The sequence below is a fragment of the Streptopelia decaocto genome (genome assembly GCF_964273445.1).
Source record: "Streptopelia decaocto genome assembly, chromosome: 3".
NCBI classification, from domain to species: domain Eukaryota; kingdom Metazoa; phylum Chordata; class Aves; order Columbiformes; family Columbidae; genus Streptopelia; species Streptopelia decaocto.
Window position 1 is genome coordinate 1735491 of NC_138656.1, and position 20784 is coordinate 1756274.

The 20784-nt window shown below is 40.3% G+C and overlaps 1 protein-coding gene across 1 annotated transcript; it reads right to left on the bottom strand.

Moving 5' to 3' along the window:
- Positions 1–2386: 2386 nt before the first annotated feature.
- PNPT1 (polyribonucleotide nucleotidyltransferase 1) lies at positions 2387–18480 on the bottom strand. Its single transcript, XM_082048362.1, has 29 exons — positions 18261–18480; positions 17139–17199; positions 16759–16833; positions 16273–16378; positions 15547–15596; positions 14995–15058; positions 14860–14907; positions 14043–14156; positions 13607–13793; positions 13040–13091; positions 12491–12548; positions 12235–12331; positions 12037–12139; positions 10796–10866; positions 10178–10214; positions 9355–9421; positions 9167–9256; positions 8886–8939; positions 8676–8782; positions 8028–8099; positions 7867–7930; positions 7135–7218; positions 6620–6703; positions 5516–5622; positions 5378–5433; positions 4848–4926; positions 4457–4504; positions 3966–4124; positions 2387–3630 (listed from the first exon to the last, which is right to left on the bottom strand). The coding sequence occupies exons 1-28, from the start codon at positions 18458–18460 to the stop codon at positions 3969–3971; spliced, it is 2391 nt and encodes a 796-aa protein (XP_081904488.1). The 5' UTR covers positions 18461–18480; the 3' UTR covers positions 2387–3630; positions 3966–3968.
- Positions 18481–20784: the final 2304 nt, after the last annotated feature.

The following is a 20784-nucleotide window of genomic DNA, read 5'->3' on the forward strand; positions in this document are numbered from 1 at the left end:
TCCCCGCGCAGGGGCTACGGCGGCCGGCAGCGGCCGCGCCGCCACCAGGGAACGGCGGGCGGGGCCGGCGGGGCGGGAGCGGCGCGCAGGGCCGGGCGGCGGCGGGGCCGGCGCTGCCGTGTCACAGCGGCCGTGCCACCGCGGCCGTGCCACCGCGGCCGTGTCACAGCGGCCGTGCCACCGCGGCCCGCGAGCGCTCCCGCCTCAGCGCCGGGGGAGCCAAAAACCAGCGCACCCCCAAAAACACCCCTTCTTTTCTTTCTCAAGCATCCCCTGTGTGTCAAGGGCTCTGCGCCCACACGAGGCTCCGTCACAAACTGTAACAAGCACGGTTTGTAGCGCGCTGAGTTGAACTGGGAGAAAAGGTTTCCCCTCGCCTCACAAAACAGCAACAAAGTTAATTTGCGCCGCTTTCTAAGCCGGTGACAGGGCGTGTGTTGTGAATCAACGTGCACTTTGTGGCAGAGAGGGCTCACTAAACCCGACCCTGTCCTGCGAAACCTCCCAACAAGAGAAAAACGCTTAATCGGTTATTACAAAGGCTACAATTTCAGACAGATCGTGGAGCCTGCAATCCTTCGCTTTCTGTACCAAGAACCAGCTACGCCTTTCCTCTGTGCTAAGAATAATAGTGAAAAATAATTATATTTCACTGTTTGCACGGGAATAGGGCAAAAGAAAGCAAAACCGTGCACAGAGTCGAGTGTGTGAGACGGCAGAAGGGGCAGCGGCCGGCGCATCATCCCCAGCCAAAACCAGGCTCTTCCAGCTCCACCGGTACAGCTCTCACCTACCAGACCGGCGCAGAACGAGCATGAAAACTGTTTATCTGCTGAAGCTGTGAAATAAATCCATGACCTTTCCAGGCATGAAATCAACAAGCTGTGGAAAAACGGCGCTCCAGAGCGCACGCAGACAGCACTCCCTCGGACACGGGGCTCCTTTTTGCACAGAACGGCATCCAGGAATCACAGCATCATCTTGTCATCTATACCAATACAAAGCAAGACAATTCTGGGGCGCTTTGCCTGAAGAAGATATGCAAGACTTGTCTCAGCAGTTCTTAAATATTTGATTTAAACCCAGGGTAAATACGAGGGAAGCAACACATGGGAATCTCTGCGCCGCAAGATTCACAGAAGGCAAAGCAGCACTTCTTCATGGTGGTTTTGCACCTGCCACTGGCTCATCTCTCAACATTGTCACAAAGCAACAAGCTAAAGCTGTTAAGAGTTCCCTGCTCCTCATCAAAACCAAGAATTTCATTAGGTTAGGTTGCAGACAGAGCAAGTCACCAAACGTCACAATACGGAGCAGCAAGGAGCTCTCACTTCTTTGGTTGTTCTCAGAAGCAAACCCGACAACTCATTCCTAAATCACTGAAAAATTTCTGAAGTAAAATTAAGAGACTGTACCATTCCCTCTGGCATGTAATCCCACAAGTGCAATTACACCAGCTTTTATTATAGTACTTGTAATATTTATTGCTGTTATTCAAAAACAGCCCAATTCCTGACACTTTGTGCCTGTGTGAAAATTTCGGTTCAGTCACATACATGTATTTCTGGCCCTCTTGACCTAGCGTCATGTTGCAACTGCCCAGCTTCGCTTTCCAAAGCTATTCCTCTCAATGAAGCTAATTACCCAGGCAGCAGAGACAAAAATCGTTATTTCAAACATAAAATAAAGCAGCTAGGGCTGAGCTCGCTCCCAAGCACCGTGAACCTACCTGCTCTCCGATCAGAGCTGATCCCACCGGGTCTCAAGAGCCCAATGCGCTGCCATCGAGGGTTCTTGGGTGGCTTGGAACACCCAAAGCCACCTCCCCTGCCCCCCAGGGCCGCCCCGAGCACCACGCGCTGACTCAGTCCTCAGGTAGGACCGGCTGCTTTGTGCTCCTCCCAGACACTTCCCAAGCACATTGTTTTTTCCCCATCCCTTCCCATAGGGCCTAAAACTTGTTATAAGTGTAGAAAGGCAGGTTGACTGTACAGGTTCTGCCACGGGGAAGTAAAGTGTCTTTTTCCTACCTTATCATCTAACAAACAGAAAAACCCCAGCACTACAACAGCTGATTTACTGAGACCACCACCTAACACCAACCATTAATACTCCTGTTACTGCAGGTGAGACGATACCTTTACAGGAAAGAATGGGATTCTTTTGGCTCCTAAATCATTACCTACTGGTAATGTGCTAGCTAAAACAGGGTTCTAAAGTTAGTATTTCATGTAGTATTTTAGTAACTAGAGCATACATCTGTTCTACTACAAAAAGGAGCCTGACAGAAATTGTTCTACAATAAAAGATGATAAACCTTGGAAAAGCACTTAGATTGAGGAGGTCAGTTTCTGAGAACAGCGATAAGAAATAGAAACATCTGAGCTTCTGTTTAAGGACTTTAACATTTGCCTACATAATTTCATTAACACTACCCGGGATATGTAACAAATGAGATATCAGTCAATTAAACCACATTAAGCAAGGGCATTAGAATTCTTACTAAGAAATAACAGAATAAAGTCCTCAAAGAAGAGGAGAAGATTGCTAGGGAAAACTTCTTCATTCTTACATGCTGAAAGACAGACAGATGCAGGCCAGTCATTTCTTTCTTCTTTAATATTTTAACTTAGAATTAAAAAAAAAGGCAGAGCATTTTTACTGTACATTCACATTTCTCCTCTCCCCAGTGCTCTGGTTTTTCTTCCAGGAATTCAGAGCCCACTTGCCATCAGGTGGGAAGCTGCTTTTCTTTTCATGTTTACCTACGAGTGGTAACATCAGAATGGACATCTCCTTGATTTTCAAAGTCTGTACCTCACAGTAGAAAAATAAGCAGCTCTTGTGAGGTCCTGGGAAATGTTTCAAAGTCTAAGACAGACCAGTGAACCCACTGATGGAACATGATTAAGAGCAGAATTCTAACACTCTTAATGAGGGTGTTTTAGGGGAAAGATTTATCACATCAATTGTTTAATCTAAAGCAATTATTTTAATGTTTTAATTATATGCTTTAAAATTCAGTGTTAACAAACCCAGATAATACACGATGATGTTTCAGCCACGTTCTTTGTTCTGCCCCTCTTCTGCTCAGACATTTTAGCAAGTCTGAACCCTATGACAGTTATTGATGGATTTATCTGAAACAGTGTTGATCATATTAAAGGTGACACTTCCAAGTCTTTATGTTTTGCTCAACATTTCAATCTTGTACACTGACAAGCCAGTAAAACTTTGGCCAACTGTGCCTCTCAACCAAGTACCCAGGATAATTCCTTCTCCCAGGAAATAATTGTTAAATACTTGCTTCTCATCTTGACATTCTTATTCTCAGATGACAGTGAGAAGAATCTTAAGCACTGAAATGTAATCTGCTCTTCAGCCTCTATAATTCCCTGTTCTTAGATTCTCATCTCACCCTTGCTACACAAGATAAGAGCATTGGTTGTTTCTATTTAAAAGAGTTTTTAATCAATTTGAAGACTTACAAGTTCTACATCACCTTTAAGCATAAATAGTGTCTATTTAAAAAATATGAATCACTACCATCCACCTGCAGATTCTTGCGCAGACATCTACAGATTCTAGCAAAGGTCACTTGTATTTCCAGGAACTATCACACCTTTTTTCCTGAAAGAGACAGAAAATACTCCGTAACCAACTAATTATATCAAGGCACGAAATTAAGAACCGTTTCTTAAAAAAATAATTCTTCAGTGAGTTTTAATTTATTCTAGTGTTGTGAATCATTCCTAGGAGATTGCTACAGATTGCTTTAAATGATCACTGGTGCATCGCATTTCCATTTGCCAGTCTCATTGTGTAACTGCTCTTGATTTCACCATCAGCATGTGCACAGCTCTGAAGGGTAACCGTATGACACAAAAATCAGATTGATCCAATTCTTCACACTGGTTGTAAGGAGAGCAGTATGGAGTCATCTGGAGCTGTTCCCGTGGCCTTACCTGTCACTGGGACGAAGAGGACGACTGTGAAACGGTCCCTCCCACAACAATACTGTTTTTGTCTGTCAGGGTTTTAAGCACAGTTGTGGCTGTCGACTGGAGAATTTTACGTGAGAGCCTCATTCTACCGTCCGTTGGATCACGTCCAAAGTATTTAACCTGTTAAGACAACAAACCACTTTGAGGCTGATCAACTTAAAGAGCTGGAAATAGTATTTTCCGTGAAAGGTGGTGGCTTTTTTGGGGTCCAATTTGATGCTAGAAAAGCCACAGACGCCACTTAGCCTATATTGCTCCATCAAATTAATGCGGTGCCTAGACAGCAAGAGTGTGACACCAAAAAAATGAATTTGAAATGATCAGGCCTTTAACCAGCAGAGGAAGGGAACCCAATATGGCAAAATATTTTCTTCATAAACACAAAAAATTCACTCAAATTCTAGAGTATGAACAGCAGTTCATCAGCATTTTAAAGTGAAGAAGATAATTACCTGAATTTCTTGTCCAACTTCTAATCCCAGGGCACTAGGATGTTTAATCTAGAACACAGTGTTTTTCAGAGAAAAAAATCATTTCAGTGTGATGAACTTTGCAAAGTTAGTTACAAAAGTTCCTTCTTTGAGGGATTCGTCATGCTACACTTCACACAATCATCGTGGCTCAACACTACGTGACCAACAACAGGTTCTAAATGTTCCAGGAAAAGGGCACTGCAGATCCAAACAACTTGGGATGTGTATAAAAGCAGAAACAGTGGGACAGCAGAAGGCAGTTAGTTTGTATCATTAAGTACAGGGCAAGCAGAGGTTAAACAAAAAGGTGCTGCTAATCTCAAATAAAACCAAATAGTGTCTAGTTGATACTTGTTTAAGCATGTATTACCTTTCTTTGATCAAGCTGTGAATTATGAAGTAACACCGGTGTCATGTTTGGATACAATTTTACCATCACTCCAGAATCTCTGCACAGAAAACAGCGCGGTTATTTCAAAGTACACAGATAGATGTCTGGAGGTATTTCACTCTGCATATTGACCTCAAAACAAACTTAGGAAACTTTTCATATCAATAATAACATGTCCAGTCATTTTTCCTTAATTGAAAGTGGATGGAAATCACTTATTTCAGGACAGTATACATCCAGAAAGCGCATGTAATTTCAATCCAATATTTGTCTTGCGCAAAAGTAAAAAGCAAATTCCTACCATCTCTCTCGGATACAAAGATGAAAAAAGGCCTAAAATTTTACAACAGTCTTATTAAGAAATAGAATAACATTTTCAACAGAAAATATCAGGAATGATGCAAGTGCTAATGTCACCAGCATAAGTGGTTATTTTACATCATATTTAGGAATCGGGAATATAGCTCTGTAAAACTTATTTCTACTTCAACTCAGAGCACTTTTCATACCTTATTTCAGTTATCGTGGCTGTATAAACTGCACCAAATTCCAAATTAACTTCCTGCTGTAGTGGGGAGAAAAGAAAACAGTAAGACAGAGTCACAAAACACAAACTGAGAAAGCAAACGACAGAAGTCTGTCCTCACATCGTCTTTGCAGATTTCACCGATAAATTCTCTTGCTTCGTGCATCGCACCGGGCGTGGGGGCAAACACGGAATATGTCTCTTCATCCAGCTGACTTACAGTTACACCTTGGGAACAGAATTTAAGGAGAGGATTCAGGTGATCATTGTGACTGTTGCAGCAAGCAGACAATTCGCATTCAGTAAATACTTGCACAGAGCACCAACAGCCCTATTTAGGAAATGGTAGTGAAAAAGTTATCAACTTTGAACTTGGCACTTGAGGCCAGGCAGGACAAACTACTGTGTTAACAAAGAAAATCCATTTCTTCCAAGAAAAGTAACGAGGTCAGGAAACTGTGGTCACACTACTCGCTACCAGTTTAAGCCCCAGTACAGATCACTCCTACAATGTGACCATGAGTTGGATTTCTAGCATATGCCAGCGCGAGCACTGTAGGAAAGAGCTCATTGTTCCCTCTTCACCACAGAAAAAAAGCACTTTAGTTTAGAAGAAGAGCAGCTGCATAGATTTGATCTGCACTTCAGCATATTCATGATCAGACTTGCTTGACCTGACGTGATCATTCAAGGCAATCTGCAATATTGTCCCTAGATGAACCTTTAATTGCCTCTTCAGTAGGCCCTGAAAAACACTATCTTGTGTGCACCAAACTTGTGGGAATTCCTGCTGCAAGCCAGTGAGCTCCACTGAGTTCTTCAAAACACACATCTCTTTCCAAGAAGTAGCAGACTCGGTTTGTACTGAGCTTTGGAACAACTAAACCAGCCTGAAAACAAATGCAAATCCTGGTTTGCAGCGTGCAGCATAAAGCGCAAATTAAAAAGGACTCTTTTCTCTCCATAGTTCTTTCTGTCTACTTAGAGGCGGTTGCTGCTGAAGCGCAGGTGTCGGGTTTATGGAGCTGATCTACAGAACAATTTGGGAAGTTCAAGTTTAGCGACTTACAGGGCCATAAAGACAGCAACAAGATTCTGCAACAGCTGTGCTGGTAATGCCTGTGCTACCAAGATCTACTCATTAAAACCTCACACTTGTAATTTTCCTACAGAGAAGTTAATAACACATCAGCATAAATTATCACAGGAAGCAAGAATGTCTTACCTGTCTGTGCTTGAAGTTTTTTCAAGTTATAGGCCCCAGGACCAACGAACCTTAACCTTTTTGATAATGGAACGTGGATAGTTTCTAAAACAACATTTAAACATACTTTGAAATGCTAAGTATAATAATCTCGAAAGCCATCAAAAAAATAAATCACATTAATTTAGGTTTTAATCTTCTATAGCTACTTGTAATATTTGCTGAATAGTGATGTGATTACATTTAAGTACCAAAATAAGTGAAAATACAAATACTTTAAGTTTCACACAACTTCAGTTTCTTTCTGTTTTCTGGTGTACAGTGAAGTATTACAGTGCTGCCACACAGCAATAAAAAAGCCCAAACACCTCATCTCAGAAAACCCAAAGGAAAAATAACCCATGAGGCAGGTGCAGAAACATACAACCAGCATTCATTTAAAAAAACTGTTTTCAGTAGCAACTTACTGTTAACAAGATAATTATAAAGATAATTATAAAAGATATACATTCTTATCAACATAGAACTAACATTACCTACAACTGGTCCACTTTCTTTTCTGTTAGGTCTGGGTTTTGCCAGCGTTTGGTTCATAATTTGTAAAATCTCCCTCTTTGCAGCTGTAGAGGTTGGCGGGGGACAAGAAGGAAGGAAAAATAGAGCTTTGTGTAAGATTTAAACAAATTTATGCAGTTTTTGTTATAAAGTAGCTAAACATTTGTTCATAAAATGTGCCTCCTGCCTAACTGGAGAATTTATTGTGGTAACTGAAAAGTCATGTAATAGGACGTTTGTGCGTCAGTCCAAATCCGTGTGGGTGTTTTGGTACCACGTTCCACATTTACCTAACAACAGACGCGTCTTCCCTCTCCCAACTTTCACCAATTTTATTGCATTTTTTCACAACAAGTTACCCATTGTACTAAACTCTTGACTGTTAGTATCGCACAATTTTTGTTCTAATACAAAGTAACCCACAGGAGCAGCAGACACCTTCACTACGTATAATAACAGGAAACTCAGGTGTGCTGGGAAGGGCCTGGCTTTTTGGAGGTTGAATGCTCTCCTCTCACACAAAGAGCTGCTTATTTTGCATCAAGTGCCTGTATTGAAGTATAACAGACAAAACACCCAAACCACAGCAGTTTTTTGAAGACAGCAGCTTTTTTTTTTCCAAAACGAGAACAAAAAGTATATAATAAATAATTATTTAGCTTCATAAAACTTACAATTTAATACAATGGGTGCAAATACAACAATGGCCCTACCTGTGGCTTGCTGAATAGCTTCCATTACAATTTTGATTGGTATTCCTGGCAGTTTCAGGTCAACCTAATACAAAAAGAGTTAAGTTACATCAATATGTAAGGAAAGCTTTTTTAGATACATTCTCAGAGCTCAATTTCAGGGAGATTTAATGTTACAATACCTGCAAGGCAGTGATTCCTTTATTAGTACCTGCCATCTTGAAATCCATGTCACCATAGTAATCTTCAATTCCCTACCAGCACAAGCAGAAAGAAAGAAAATGGGAGTAACTTCATGCCAGTGTCAAGTCTCATTAAAGTACATTCTATGTTTCAATAAGCAACAAAGAACTTCTGCAGCCTTGGAATTACTTCCAAGACTCACATGGGTTTCTTCAACCTTACTTTGCTGTTCAGGATTCACACTGTTCCTTTCTCTCATTATAAACTAAGAGCTTTCACGGACTAGTTTCTGAACAGCAGATCCACAGCTGATTGCTCATTCTCTACCCAATATATTGTATTTTTCAGTAAAGTATTCAAGAATTATTAAGCTCCTTCTCCCAAGTGAAAAGACAAAATTAATTGGAAAGAGAATGCTTATGAGGGCTTAAAAGAAATAACCGAGTAATTTAAAAAAAAGATACACGACCAGACATTTCGTAGAGATTTTTTGAAATAAGGGAGGAGTTTGGGAGACAGAACAGAGAAGATAAAACTATTCAATATTTCCAGTAGCTTATGTTCCAGAATTAACTGAGTAAAATGTTACAAAAGGGTATTTTGCAGAATTAAGCAAAAATAAACCCAACAATGCTAGAAATGCTTACCAGGATGTCTGTCAGCAAACGATAGTCCTCAATATCTCCTTTTTCCAGATCCCATTTGGTAATGAGCCCTATTGCTACACCTGCCACTGCACTTGACACTGGAACTCCTAAGTAGTAAATAAAAACGTATTTTTATAACCTTTGATCATTTCCCAATCCTACAACACATTATTATATGTAGTTTATCCTTCTAAGTGCCATATTTTGTACCTGCATCCATTAACGCCAAACTTCCACCACACGCAGAAGCCATTGAAGAGGACCCTATGGGGAAAAAAAGTATTAAACATTGGTCAGAAGTATTGGAAACAAAAGTTGCTAGTGATACTCTTCAATGACAGTTCGAAACTTAACTTAGTATCAAGATTAAAAAGGTTAAAAATGAAATCTAGTACCTAAAATGCCTACAACTCAAGTTTTTCAGACTCAAGCTTTTTTACGAACCAGATTTAGTCTCTAGCATGAGGTTAAAAAGAAGAAAATCACAATACCATTTGACTCTAAAACTTCAGAAGTAACTCGTATTGTGAAGGGGAAATCCTTGGGAATAACTGGTTTCAAGGCTCTTTCTGCCAGTGCACCTGTTTAGAACAAATAAAAATCAAAGAATCCATAAATAAAAACAAACAGACAAGAAATATTAAAACTTACAGCATGGAATTCTCTAGTCTGAACTTACCATGTCCGAGCTCTCTTCTGTTCATACCGGTAACTTTGCCAATCTCATTAGTTGCATAAGGAGGAAACTATGAAGTAAAAAAAGTGTATACAGAAAATTAACTAGTGGTGCTTTTTCCCCTTTCTAAAACATACACTTAGAAAAAAAATCTTTCAAGTTTTGGTGCATCTCAAGGTAAAAACAAATAACTTAAAAAAACACCACATGACTTCCATCAGTCACTTAGTTTGCAAACCAGCACCAGTTCAGGTAATGTTTAGTAAATGTTTTACTCCCACAGAACAAAAGAGAATAAAGCAGTTGCAAGGTAGTTGCAAAACAACACACCAAGCTTACTCCAATTCAACTTGTCAAACAACATATCAGAAATCTTGTTTCTGTCACACGGATAATGGGACAAGATACGCCTGTGGGCTCTCGGAAATACTTTGGGCAAGTTCCAAAGGCTGAGAGAGATCCAAGATGTAAAAGCACTTATTTACTATTGGTGTGGTACTTCAGCTGAACATAGTAATAGAGTTTACTAAAAACAATAGAGCAGGTTAATCCTGCTTTCAGTAATAATCCATTCTTAAGGAGCAAACCTAATGTTAAGATACTAAAAAGGCTGTATAAAATGGCAATTTACAAATTACCTAGTGCTTTTTAGGAAACCAGCTCTTTGTTCGTAAACTATGGTATAAATTCATATATTAGAATTAATACCTTTAGCAAATCTAGAGATAATTTATATCCTTAGAAGTGACCAGTTTCACCTTTAAACGTAGGACATGAAGCCCTTCTGTGGATCATGCAGAAAGCTGTGACACAGTAAAACTCTCACCTCATAATGCAGCATGAAGTTTTTATCTTTTATTCCACTGTTAAATAAAAACAGGACCATGTCAAAAAAGAGCAACCAAGCAAGTGTTACATACAATAGTTGGAGAAAACCACACACAATTATCTGCCTTTGTTTTTTCTTCCCATTTGAACCAAACTTGACAAACAGAACAACACTTCATGGACTATGTAAATCCAACCTATCAACAAAACTTCAAAACTTGGGAGAAATAGACTAAACGAGTAGAATACACATTAAGTTCAAACTGTGATGATAAATACTTGGAACAAAGACAGAACCAACTTTAATCAATTGTTTTATTTGAAGAGACTTGATATATGGTCATGATTTTACAGATTCAAGAGAAATTCTCTATTTTCTTTCTCTTGAAACCAGATTGGATATTACTTGTAATACTCTCCAATTTCAAATGTGTGCCTATGTCACCTTAACAAAAAACAGCTAAGGTGTTTTGAAAACAGGCCACTGTGATTTTACACATTTTTCAGTCCTAATGAACATATATATATACATGCATGTCGAAGTTCAAGGAACTTTTATCAAATAGGCTTAACTGCTTACCCTCTTCTTACCACTAACACCAAAAGATACACATACCTCACTGCTGTTGAGATAAGATCTGATTTTACACTTGATTCTATAGAGTCAAACGTAACTGTACAGAGAACCTAAAATAAAAAGACAGAGGATAAATAAACTGCTCTTAAACACTTCCATCGCTCACAACTTTTACTGTTTAGAAGGAATTAAAAAGAATTATTTTGGCAACAAACATGATGCCTTCACCTGCCACTTCTGCAAACTTTTTTCTTTTCCCTTTCTCACACAAACGTACTCATAATCTTACAAGCAATCACACTTAAAAATACTAATTTAATGCTTCTCAACTTGGTAAGAGTCTAGAACAGTTTGTTCACTGAGAAACCAAACTACTTCATTTGAGAGCCAGATGCAGCCAGTGATATTTTCAGTAGGATAAGAGGGGACAACACCAAGAAGTAAATCACTGTTTGCAACTACTCATGCACGCTGTAGTAAGTCAGATCAACGGCTGACAGCTATAAAAATACAGGAGACCACATCTTGAGTACAATCTTAATTCAATTCACTCAACATCTGATGCTTTTGGCAAAGAAGATGGAAAAAAAACTTCATTAATGCAACTTTTTTGTAAAATTTCCCTATTTAGTCCAGGTTACATATGAAGTTCCTTTTAAAACATTTCTCGGGACATGCACGATTTAGCACTGCTCTACGTACCAGTGACCCATTAACCGTGTCACTCATTTTGCTAAAAATGAACAGGATTATAATCTACATAAAAAGCGTTTGTTTCAACAAGTATCTTTAACATAAAACTTTACACAGAGGGATGAAAAATATATGATTTTGGACTTACCCTATTAACAAGCAATTCTACTTTAAAAGCCACCCTGAATGGGAAAGCTTTCTTCTCAAACCACCTTCCCCCCAAGATAAAACCCAGCCAACTGAAAATGTCCCAAATTGGCCAACCTGAACTGAACAAGGAGAGTCCTTACAGCTTCTAAATTCGGTTACTAGACATTCTTCAGAAAGTCTGGAGACACAATAATGCTTAAGTGACTTCTTCTGGGCACATACACTTAGAAGGTTATCCTAACATCTGTACTGGTCATGCAGCAAGGAGCCAAGCCTTGTCTACTGTCTTAATGGATATATTTAATTAAATCTATACTGTCTTCTAGTTCTTACTATTGGAATGTGGAAAAAAAGGAAATGTTGCATTTAAATGACAGATACAAATCTTTCCACTTCTGATAAATTAATTTACAATTTCTGATGTTTAAAGATACTACCTGTGTTTGACCTCTCTGAAATAAGGCTGATCCATGGAGCATTTTAAACATGTCCACTTCACATTTGATATCTCTGAGGGAAGTCAGATCTCTCCCGTCACACCTAAAGTTACAAGCACAAATTATGAGATCAATGTAACTGTATTTTGGACAAAAAGTTAACAGAAATATCATTCAGTAGGAGTTTAATAAACTTACCTTCTATATTCATTCAGAACAAGATTTCTAAAAACCTCTTTTGAAACCACATTGAAAGATTCCATGATTTCATAAGGCTCAGCCTCTGGAAATTTTTCTGGGTATAAAAAAAAAGACATTGCATCACAAGTTGGGAAAATCAACTTTAACGAACTTTTCCTACAGTAGCTCAGCCAACAAAGAGCATGCTGTAACTTTAAGTAGTGTTAGCTCCATTTAAGCATTCTCTAAATATTAAGAAAGCAGAAAATAATACCTTTCAGCTGTTCTTCTGTTTCAAGCCTTATTTTGTTAATGGCTTCATCTCTAGAAATCTAGAACACAGGATTTGCAACCAGTTAACTCTACAGGACAGAATAACAACAGAGGTTTGGGTTGTTGTGTTTTTGTTTGGTTTACAATTCTGCAGAACTCAAGGAATGAGGAAGAAGATTGTCACACCAATTCAGAGATCCATAATCACAGAATACCAGGTCGGTATTCTTCCACAGGGAGATTACTCCAATGGCTGATTGTTCTCATCATGAAAAATTTCCCTCATGTCCAGTCAGAATCTCCCCAGGAGTAACTTGTACCCACTACATCTTATCTTCTCCATGGGACTCCTTGTAAAAAGGGAGTTCTCCATCTCCACTCACTGCAAACAAATATTCTGGTAGATAAGAATTTACAGAACAATTTATTGTTACTATTGCAAACATATGCAGAGGAGAAGAGTTTTCATTAACACTACCTTAAAGAACTAGATCTTACTAGATTTTCATTACGATATTAAAAACAAGTGTATCACATTTGAATTACTTACTTTATCATGGCCAGAATCTGTGAAGACTGCATAGATCTTGTTAAAAGCAAGTCTTTGGGAAGAAAAAAAAAAAAGACTTTTTGAAAACACAGCTTAAAAACCAGTTACATCATTAGTTTCTTTTGAGGACTAAGAGTTTGTTTTCATTAGCAGCATGCAAGCACTAGACTGATATTTGTAAACATGGCTGGATCCTGCTCTTCTTCCTGCCACCTCTCTGAAATGAGTTCTTGCTTCCCCAGCAAGGCCCGTCAGGAAGAACATCCTGATTCCCCTCCTCACGATCCCACTAGAACAGCACAGGAATTTAAAATACTTTCACTGGGTTTTCAGACGATTTTCTTTGCCCTGTCCTTCTTACTAAGTATAAAGCAAGAAAGCTGAAGGCCACATTCATAAGTTCCTATGCAAAACGCAGAAAGCAATTTTGAACATTCAAAGCATGCTATTTTGTTAAACAAAAACCCCAAAATACCTGATCGGAGGTCATCAAATTAAATAATCATTAAATAAGCATTTTGAGTCACTTGAGAGAATTTAGATCAAAATTGTTCATTTTGAACTTACTTCTTTGCACATTCCACAATCTCTTCAGGAGCAACAAATAACTTCTGGACAGTTCTCTTGACAACACCCTGTTCTTTCACTAATTGTTGAATTCCCTGTATGATTTGCTGGGTGTGCTTCACCCCTACTTTGATGGCATGACAGAAGTCTTGTTGCAATATGTTCTCGGCAGTTGCTTCCAACATGACTATCAACAGAAAGTAAAAAATTAAGTAAATTACTGTTTTATTGCTCGATAGCAATCTAACTCAGCTGAGGAAATGGAGATCAACATTAAACTACATAAATATAATGGATTTTACTTTATCTAACCTATTACTGTTGTACATTCCTACTATTGTGTAAAAATACAAGTTCCAAAGATTAGGGAAATATCTGGAAAGAGGCACCTACATGATTTTCAATGACTCAACATATTAGTAATTAACCTACTTACCAACTTGACTTTGTGGAGCTCCAGCGACAACTAAATTTAAAGCACTAGAAGACATCTGTTTTCGAGTGGGATTGATAATAGTTTCTCCATCAACCAATCCTACCCTTACTGCACCTACACAGAAAATCCAGAAAATTGTTATTATTACAAGGTAGTTCTTTAAGGTGTCATTTAACTTGGAAAAGTATACAATTAAAATCAGTAATTAAAGACATGGATATTAGCTTGTTAGCTAATATATAGCTTGTTAGCTATATATTAAGAACAAATCTGCGAGGCAAATTTTCCCATTAGTGAATTTCTTTTGCGTCATATTACTGGGCAGGGTGTATAATGCCAAGTAGCATTATACAGAAGACCGTAAAAGTCTATTGGGTTTTCTCTAAGCATTTGAGAGTGTTTTCTAGGAAAAAGGCAGGTGAAAGAAAATACAGCTAAATATTTGTTCTTGGCTAGATCATTCCCCAAAAATACAATGAAATAAAGCTCTTCTTGAGTTCCTGGAGAAAAAGTATTCTGATCTAGCTATTTTCTAACCAGTGCTTTTTGAGACCAAGTTTCTTTAAAGAAAAAAATTAAGTTATTGGTCTCTATGCTAAACTATTTCTGGATTATAAATCCTTCCAGAAGTATATCCCATCCAGGAAAAATAATCCTTAAAAGTGCAATAATCCTATCCATTGTCAAATTATTTCCAACACTTGAAGCAAAAGGTAGCATGCTTTAGATTCAGATTCTTGTTAAAAAGAAAGCCCAAACTGTGGTCTGAGTTTTCCGTTATGTTCAAATCATCCATCATTTCAAAATATTTACTTACCAATAGGACCATTCCATGGGATATCAGATAATGCAAGTGCTGCAGAAGCTAGAATGAAGAGATTAAGAATCTGTATCAGAAAAAATGGATCACATTAAATCACACACAAGCAGTAATTTTTAACAGTTCTCTCACCTCCATTAATTGCCAGGACATCAGGATCATTGACACCATCTACTGCTAAAAGATTACAAAGGATCTGGCATAAGATAAAAGACAATGAATCATTTTGACCTATACATTTTTATTAGCTGTCAATACAAAGCTAAGGACAATAAAACAAAACATTCCCCATATTTATACAAACCTATACTGCAAATGGAAAGTCTGTTCAGATATTTAAACTAGAAGGCTCACAAAAAACCCCACTAATATATAATATCATATAACATATACTAGTAGCCTTTCTCTCCTCTGTGGTACAGAGGATATTTGAATTTTGTTCCTGTATCTCTACAACAAAATTTGGAAACTAGCATGTAATAAAAATAATTTAAGACAAGGAGACGACAACTACAAAGCAGCGTTAGACTATTAGACTGTTTTTCAAAGTGTAAAATCTTCCTGGATGCTAATGACAATTGCTTGTCTTAAAACAGTGCTGATATCTTGTCAAATTGTCATTGGACATACCCAAGTTTGCCATTCTGAAGGGATCTATAGTTAAGGAGAGTGAGCGTGACCTACCTGTGTATCATAAAAGTAGCCTGCTGGAAAGAGTGGTCTGATTGACCGATCTGCAAAAAAAAAAAATAGTCAAACTCTAAGATGTATTTGGGTTTTGGTGATTAGTATTCAATTTATCTTGCAATAATCTCACAAGCGACTGCCAAAATGGTTGAAATGAAAGACGCAAACAAACACAAAGAGAAAAGGCAGAGAACCCAGAAGGATATTTAGCATGACATGTAATCAACTCTAGAATTTCCTAATTCTTTTTGTTGCTGTCCTAAAATGCTGATGTATTTGACATCAGTTTTATATAAATGTTGAATTTCAAGGTATTATCCTATTCATGAATGGAGAAAGTCACAACACAGATGACCTTTCAAGCAGCATCAAGAGGGAGAGAAGGAGCGTATATCAATCAGCATGGCTGCCTTCTTGTATTTCAGAGTTCAGCCCAGTTCTCTGTGCATGCAGATGTTAGCTCTGCAGTTAGGATGAGATCTTAATACTAACAAAAGTGACAAGAGTTCTCAAGATCCAGTCTTACATATAAAGGACTACGCACACAGCCCCAGCTGATACATAATTTTAAAAATCAGTACTGATAAACAAAAAGCTACAAGTTTGTTTTCTTCTGACATTGCCGCAGAAACAATCAACACTGCAAATAGCAATATGAATTACTGTCTTTTCAAACATTCGGGAGGATATTACAAAACATGTAAATAAAATGCTTCAGCCTACCTATTACTCTGCTTGTAAGAATTTCTTTATCAGTGGCACCAAGTTCTCTTCTTAGATAGTTCGTAGGAATTCTTCCTGCTGCAGCAGCTTTCTGACGATAATCAACCTTTTAAAAACAAAACAGGGGTTCCTAAATACAATAATTATTTATTTCAGAGCCACAGAATCACTCAGGTTAGAAGAAACACCTCAGTGCTCTATTATCCAATCCCCCACTCACAGGGGAATCATCCAGCTACACTTGGATGTTCTGGTAGACAAAGTACACAAGGCTTTTGCGGAAAGCTTTGCCAAAGTCAAGGTAGACAACATCCAGTGCTCCTCCCTCACCCATTTTATCATTGACTTACTGTAAGTCCAGGGTCAGTAGAGTCTGATATTTACATTCCTCACTCCCCCCAGCATTTTGACCTCCACTATTTAATGATTCCTACTGCTACGGTGACCACTGATTACCACAAAACTAATGTTGACGCTAGTACTTACCACTAATGGCATAAACTGAGATGCAGAAGGCTTAGTCTTACTGACTGCTGTGACCATGACTGCCGTGTCACCTAGCTGGGTTAGAAAAAAGATATTGAAATTACCTGGAACCAAAAGATTTTCTGAAGTCCTAAAGTTATTCACCAACTAAAACTCCAGCATATTCTTTGCAGAAATCAACCACGTAAATCCATGCTTCACACTATTATTTTTTGCTTTTAAAACAAAATGTTTTTCCTATAAAACACAGTTGTACATCCATTAGAAATAAAACTGCCACTTGAGGCTGTTTCCTTTTAATAAGCTCTGATGTCCTAACAATGACTTCAGATCCAGAAATTTCAAAGTTGCGTGGATTTTAACTTTTTTTTTTTCCTTACCTGAACAACAGCAGATCCATCAGCAAACTTAGCAAGTTTTCCAGAAGACAGTTCCATCTTTCTATCAGAGAGAAATAATGTATTACTCATGGCAAACCCCAATTCTTAGTAACTTCTGCACTCACCTACAGCACCATCTGTACAGAATGTAGGCTACACTTCATACCAGAGACAAAAATCTTCATTAGGTATGGAAACTGAAACTCTTTGACAAAAAGCGACCAAATCTCCTTAACTTTAATGCGCTTTTGCCTCAGCCATCCTGTTTCTTTCACCTTAAAGCAAAGACTTGCAGCCATCAGATGTCACCTAAAGTGACACCTCAGGCTTAGAGGCAAAATGCTTTGCTCACACTGGAGGATGAATCACTCACTGGTTCAAGTTGTGTTGTAGAATCTTTCCTCTAGAAAGGGCAACTACACTCCTGCTGTACCCTCACACCCACAAAACACCTTTCCCACCACAGCTACTGAATATTCAAATAATCACAGAATCAATTGGGTTGGAAGAGACCCTCAAGATGACAGAGTCCAACCATAACCCACCCCAGCACTGCCCCATGTCCCTGAGAATGTCATCTTCATCTGTCCAACCCCTCCAGGGATGGTGACTCCAGCACTGCCCTGGGCAGCCTGTTCCAATGCTCAACAGCCCTTTGTGGAAGAAATTGTTCCCCAGATCCAATCTCAATCTCCCCTAATGCTACCTGAGGCCGTTTCCTCTGCTCCTGGTGCTTGTTCCTGGGGAGCAGAGCCCGACCCCCCTGGCTCCAAGCTCCTTTCAGGCAGTTCAGAGATCAGAAGGTCTCCCCTCAGCTCCTGTTCTCCAGCTGAAACCCCAGGTCCCTCGGCCGCTCCCATCACACTTGTGCTCCAGCCCCTTCTATCTTCCATTCAGGAAAGGGAAGGAAACAAACACACCCGCTCCTCACCCGCCGTGACTGAGGAACAGGGTCCGTGTGTCGGTGACAATTTCTCCTCACGTTCGTTTAACCCCCACCCCGGACAGCCCTCCCGGGGCCGTGGGGACCCCCTACCCAGAGCCGGTACCGAGAGCCACCCGTCAGCCCAGCCTGAGGCAGCGGGGAGCACCCGGAACGCCGTCCCACCCTCCACCACTCACCTGCCCCCCACCTCTACCGTCACCGCCCGGGAGGGCCCGGGCTTGGCCGCAGCTCCGCGGGCGGGCACCAGCCGCAGGACGCACCCGCCCGGCAGCCGCAAACGCCGCCATGGCGCCGCGGCCCCGCCGCCCGCGGCCAAACGGCCGCCAACGGCCCAACCGCCCAGCGCAGCGCGACCACAGCTCCCGGCGGCCGCCATCGCGCCGGTGGGCGGGAAAGGGCGACTCCCACGGTAACCGCCACCCGATTGGCTCTCGGCAGCGTTGGGGGGCGGGCCGCCGCGCAGTAAGCTCGAAGGGGATTGGCTCGCGCGCCAATGGTTTCGATTCCCCGCGCGAGCTCCTCCGCGCGCCCCCTGCTGGAGTCCCGCCGGCTACGCCGGCTGAGGAGGGACAGGCGGCGGCCGGCGGGGCCCTGCTGGGAAATCTGAGGTAAAAAGTGGCAAAAAAAGCTCCGTGGCGGCGCCTGGATGGCTTGGGAGACAGCTCAGACTAAAATTTTGCGCTCACCAACCTAAGCAGCGGCCCAGACTGAGGGAGAGGGCACCAACACCAGAGCTGCCGGTGCCGTCCTGCCATTCGCACCTCAGGAGACCTTGTGGCGCCTCAGGAGACCTTGTGGCGCCTCAGGAGACCTTGTGGCGCCTCAGGAGACCTTGTGGCGCCTCAGGAGACCTTGTGGCACCTTCGCGCCTGCGAAGCCTCGTTCGGCTCCCCCAAGCCCGGCAACCACCACCTTTGGCTCTGTGTTGCTGCTGACTGACAGCAGGTGCAAGGCCTGGTGTGGAAAAGTTATTACATGTCCATCGAAAATTCAGGGCCCTTCCTAGAGTGGCTGAACAAGTCATTGCCAGCTTAAACTCACACTTGAAAGGAAAAAATACACGTCTTTGCAATTATTTTGCTCAAAAGAACTTGCTCTGTGCATCTTGTTTTCAAAACTGAAGCACTCCCAGAGGAAAACCCCGCACCTCAAAATAAAGATTTGTAATTAAGCCCCCTGAATCTTTTTGGTAATTAATCTTACAGCTGTATTAACCATCGATCCCACAGCAGGGTCTGGTGATTGGAGCACAGCAACAGCATCCAGAGAGTCACCCAAACCTCAAGGCCACGCTCAAGTCACCGAACGTGTCAGTTCATCGCGCCATTCCTCGGCTTTCTCCTCCTTAAGGCAAGAATAGCGATCCTTAGCACTCATTTAAGCCAGGAACGGAAAAGTATTTTTCAAAGTGCAAGAGGAGGGTTAAAACAGTGGTTATTGCTTATCACAAAGGCTCACCAGGTAAAACATTTGTTGTGCTGTTACATGCTAAGAGTGCAACAATGTTATGCTTATGAAACAGTAATTTTGTTCGTTCATTAATTGTTCCTCAGATAGATTATTACTTGATTAGTTGTATAGTGCAAAAGAGGTTGGTAATTACTTCATTGTTATTTATGTCTGTGAGCATGAACAAACAGTAATGTGGTCACAGATATCTGATCACCCCCACTGTGAGATCTGCGCAGGATTGAATTAACATAAAGTGTCGTGCTTCATCTTGAACTCATCTGTCAGCTGGAGTCAGCTGCTTAAATTTGTAGGATATTCAACTAAAAAATAATGCCGTTTATTATTAGTTTGGTTCTAACCCTATTTTAATGTTACTTGTTGTTTACTTAACAGGACTTTTCTGTTAAAACTGCATTTATAGAAAACAGATTCATTGGCTGGGAGAAAAGTCCAAGTAATAATTTTTCTCCTGTGCCAACATGTTTCTTATCTTTTTGGCAAGACACAGAAGAGCGAAATAAGATGAGTGATCCAGAAATTTAGGAATTGGCCTGGGCAAAAAGGCTGTTAACTTTATCCAGATTAATAATTCATTGGTGCAGTTTTCTTTGGTACAAAAATACATTAGGTGGCAAAGCAAGAATGTTCACCATGTTTGCATGAATTCACACTTGCTTTGCCACTGACAAACAGGGGATTTTTTTGAAAGCTTTGTCATTATTAATTATTAAAATTGCTATTCTCTAGCTCATGGCAAATAACGGCTCAAAGTTCTGTACTGTTATAAAAATGAATTTCATTTTGTAAGAGTGATGAAGGAGTGGTTGGAAGCTTTCATACAACACAAGAGACATGGACAACACAAATCTTGCCTTCTGTTAAACACAGAAGTTGGTTACTCAGGGCTTTTAACGCCTAAATTCAGTTGAGGAAGCCACCATACTGAAAGCAGAGAATTCCATAGTACAAGTGGAGAGCAAAGAAGACACAGCAGGGTAGCATTTCACCGAGAATGAACACAAAGCAATATGCGTTAGACAGACTGATGGTGCAGAATTTAGAAAGAAGCATAACAAAGGTCTAGAGGAATCTGTAAGGATGGCTTAGAATCTTTCTATCAGGCACTGTCCATTCACCACAAAGCACAAAACCACACAGAATTAGTGTGAAAAGTATCAACAGCAACCAGCATACAACAAACACTTTTGCATTAGCTCCAGATGTCTGACACTTGGTCTGAATAATTTC

What these genes read in the sequence shown, in the direction of transcription:
- PNPT1 (XM_082048362.1), bottom strand. Translation starts at nt 18,460, where the DNA reads ATGGCGGCCGCCGGGAGCTGTGGTCGCGCTGCGCTGGGCGGTTGGGCC. An exon ending in CAGAAGAGAGCTCGGACATG is followed by an intron (nt 9,257 to 9,354) that starts GTAAGTTCAGAC and finishes TGTTCTAAACAG; the next exon opens with GTGCACTGGCAGAAAGAGCC. An exon ending in AAAACTTCAAGCACAGACAG is followed by an intron (nt 5,623 to 6,619) that starts GTAAGACATTCT and finishes TCTGTTCCCAAG; the next exon opens with GTGTAACTGTAAGTCAGCTG.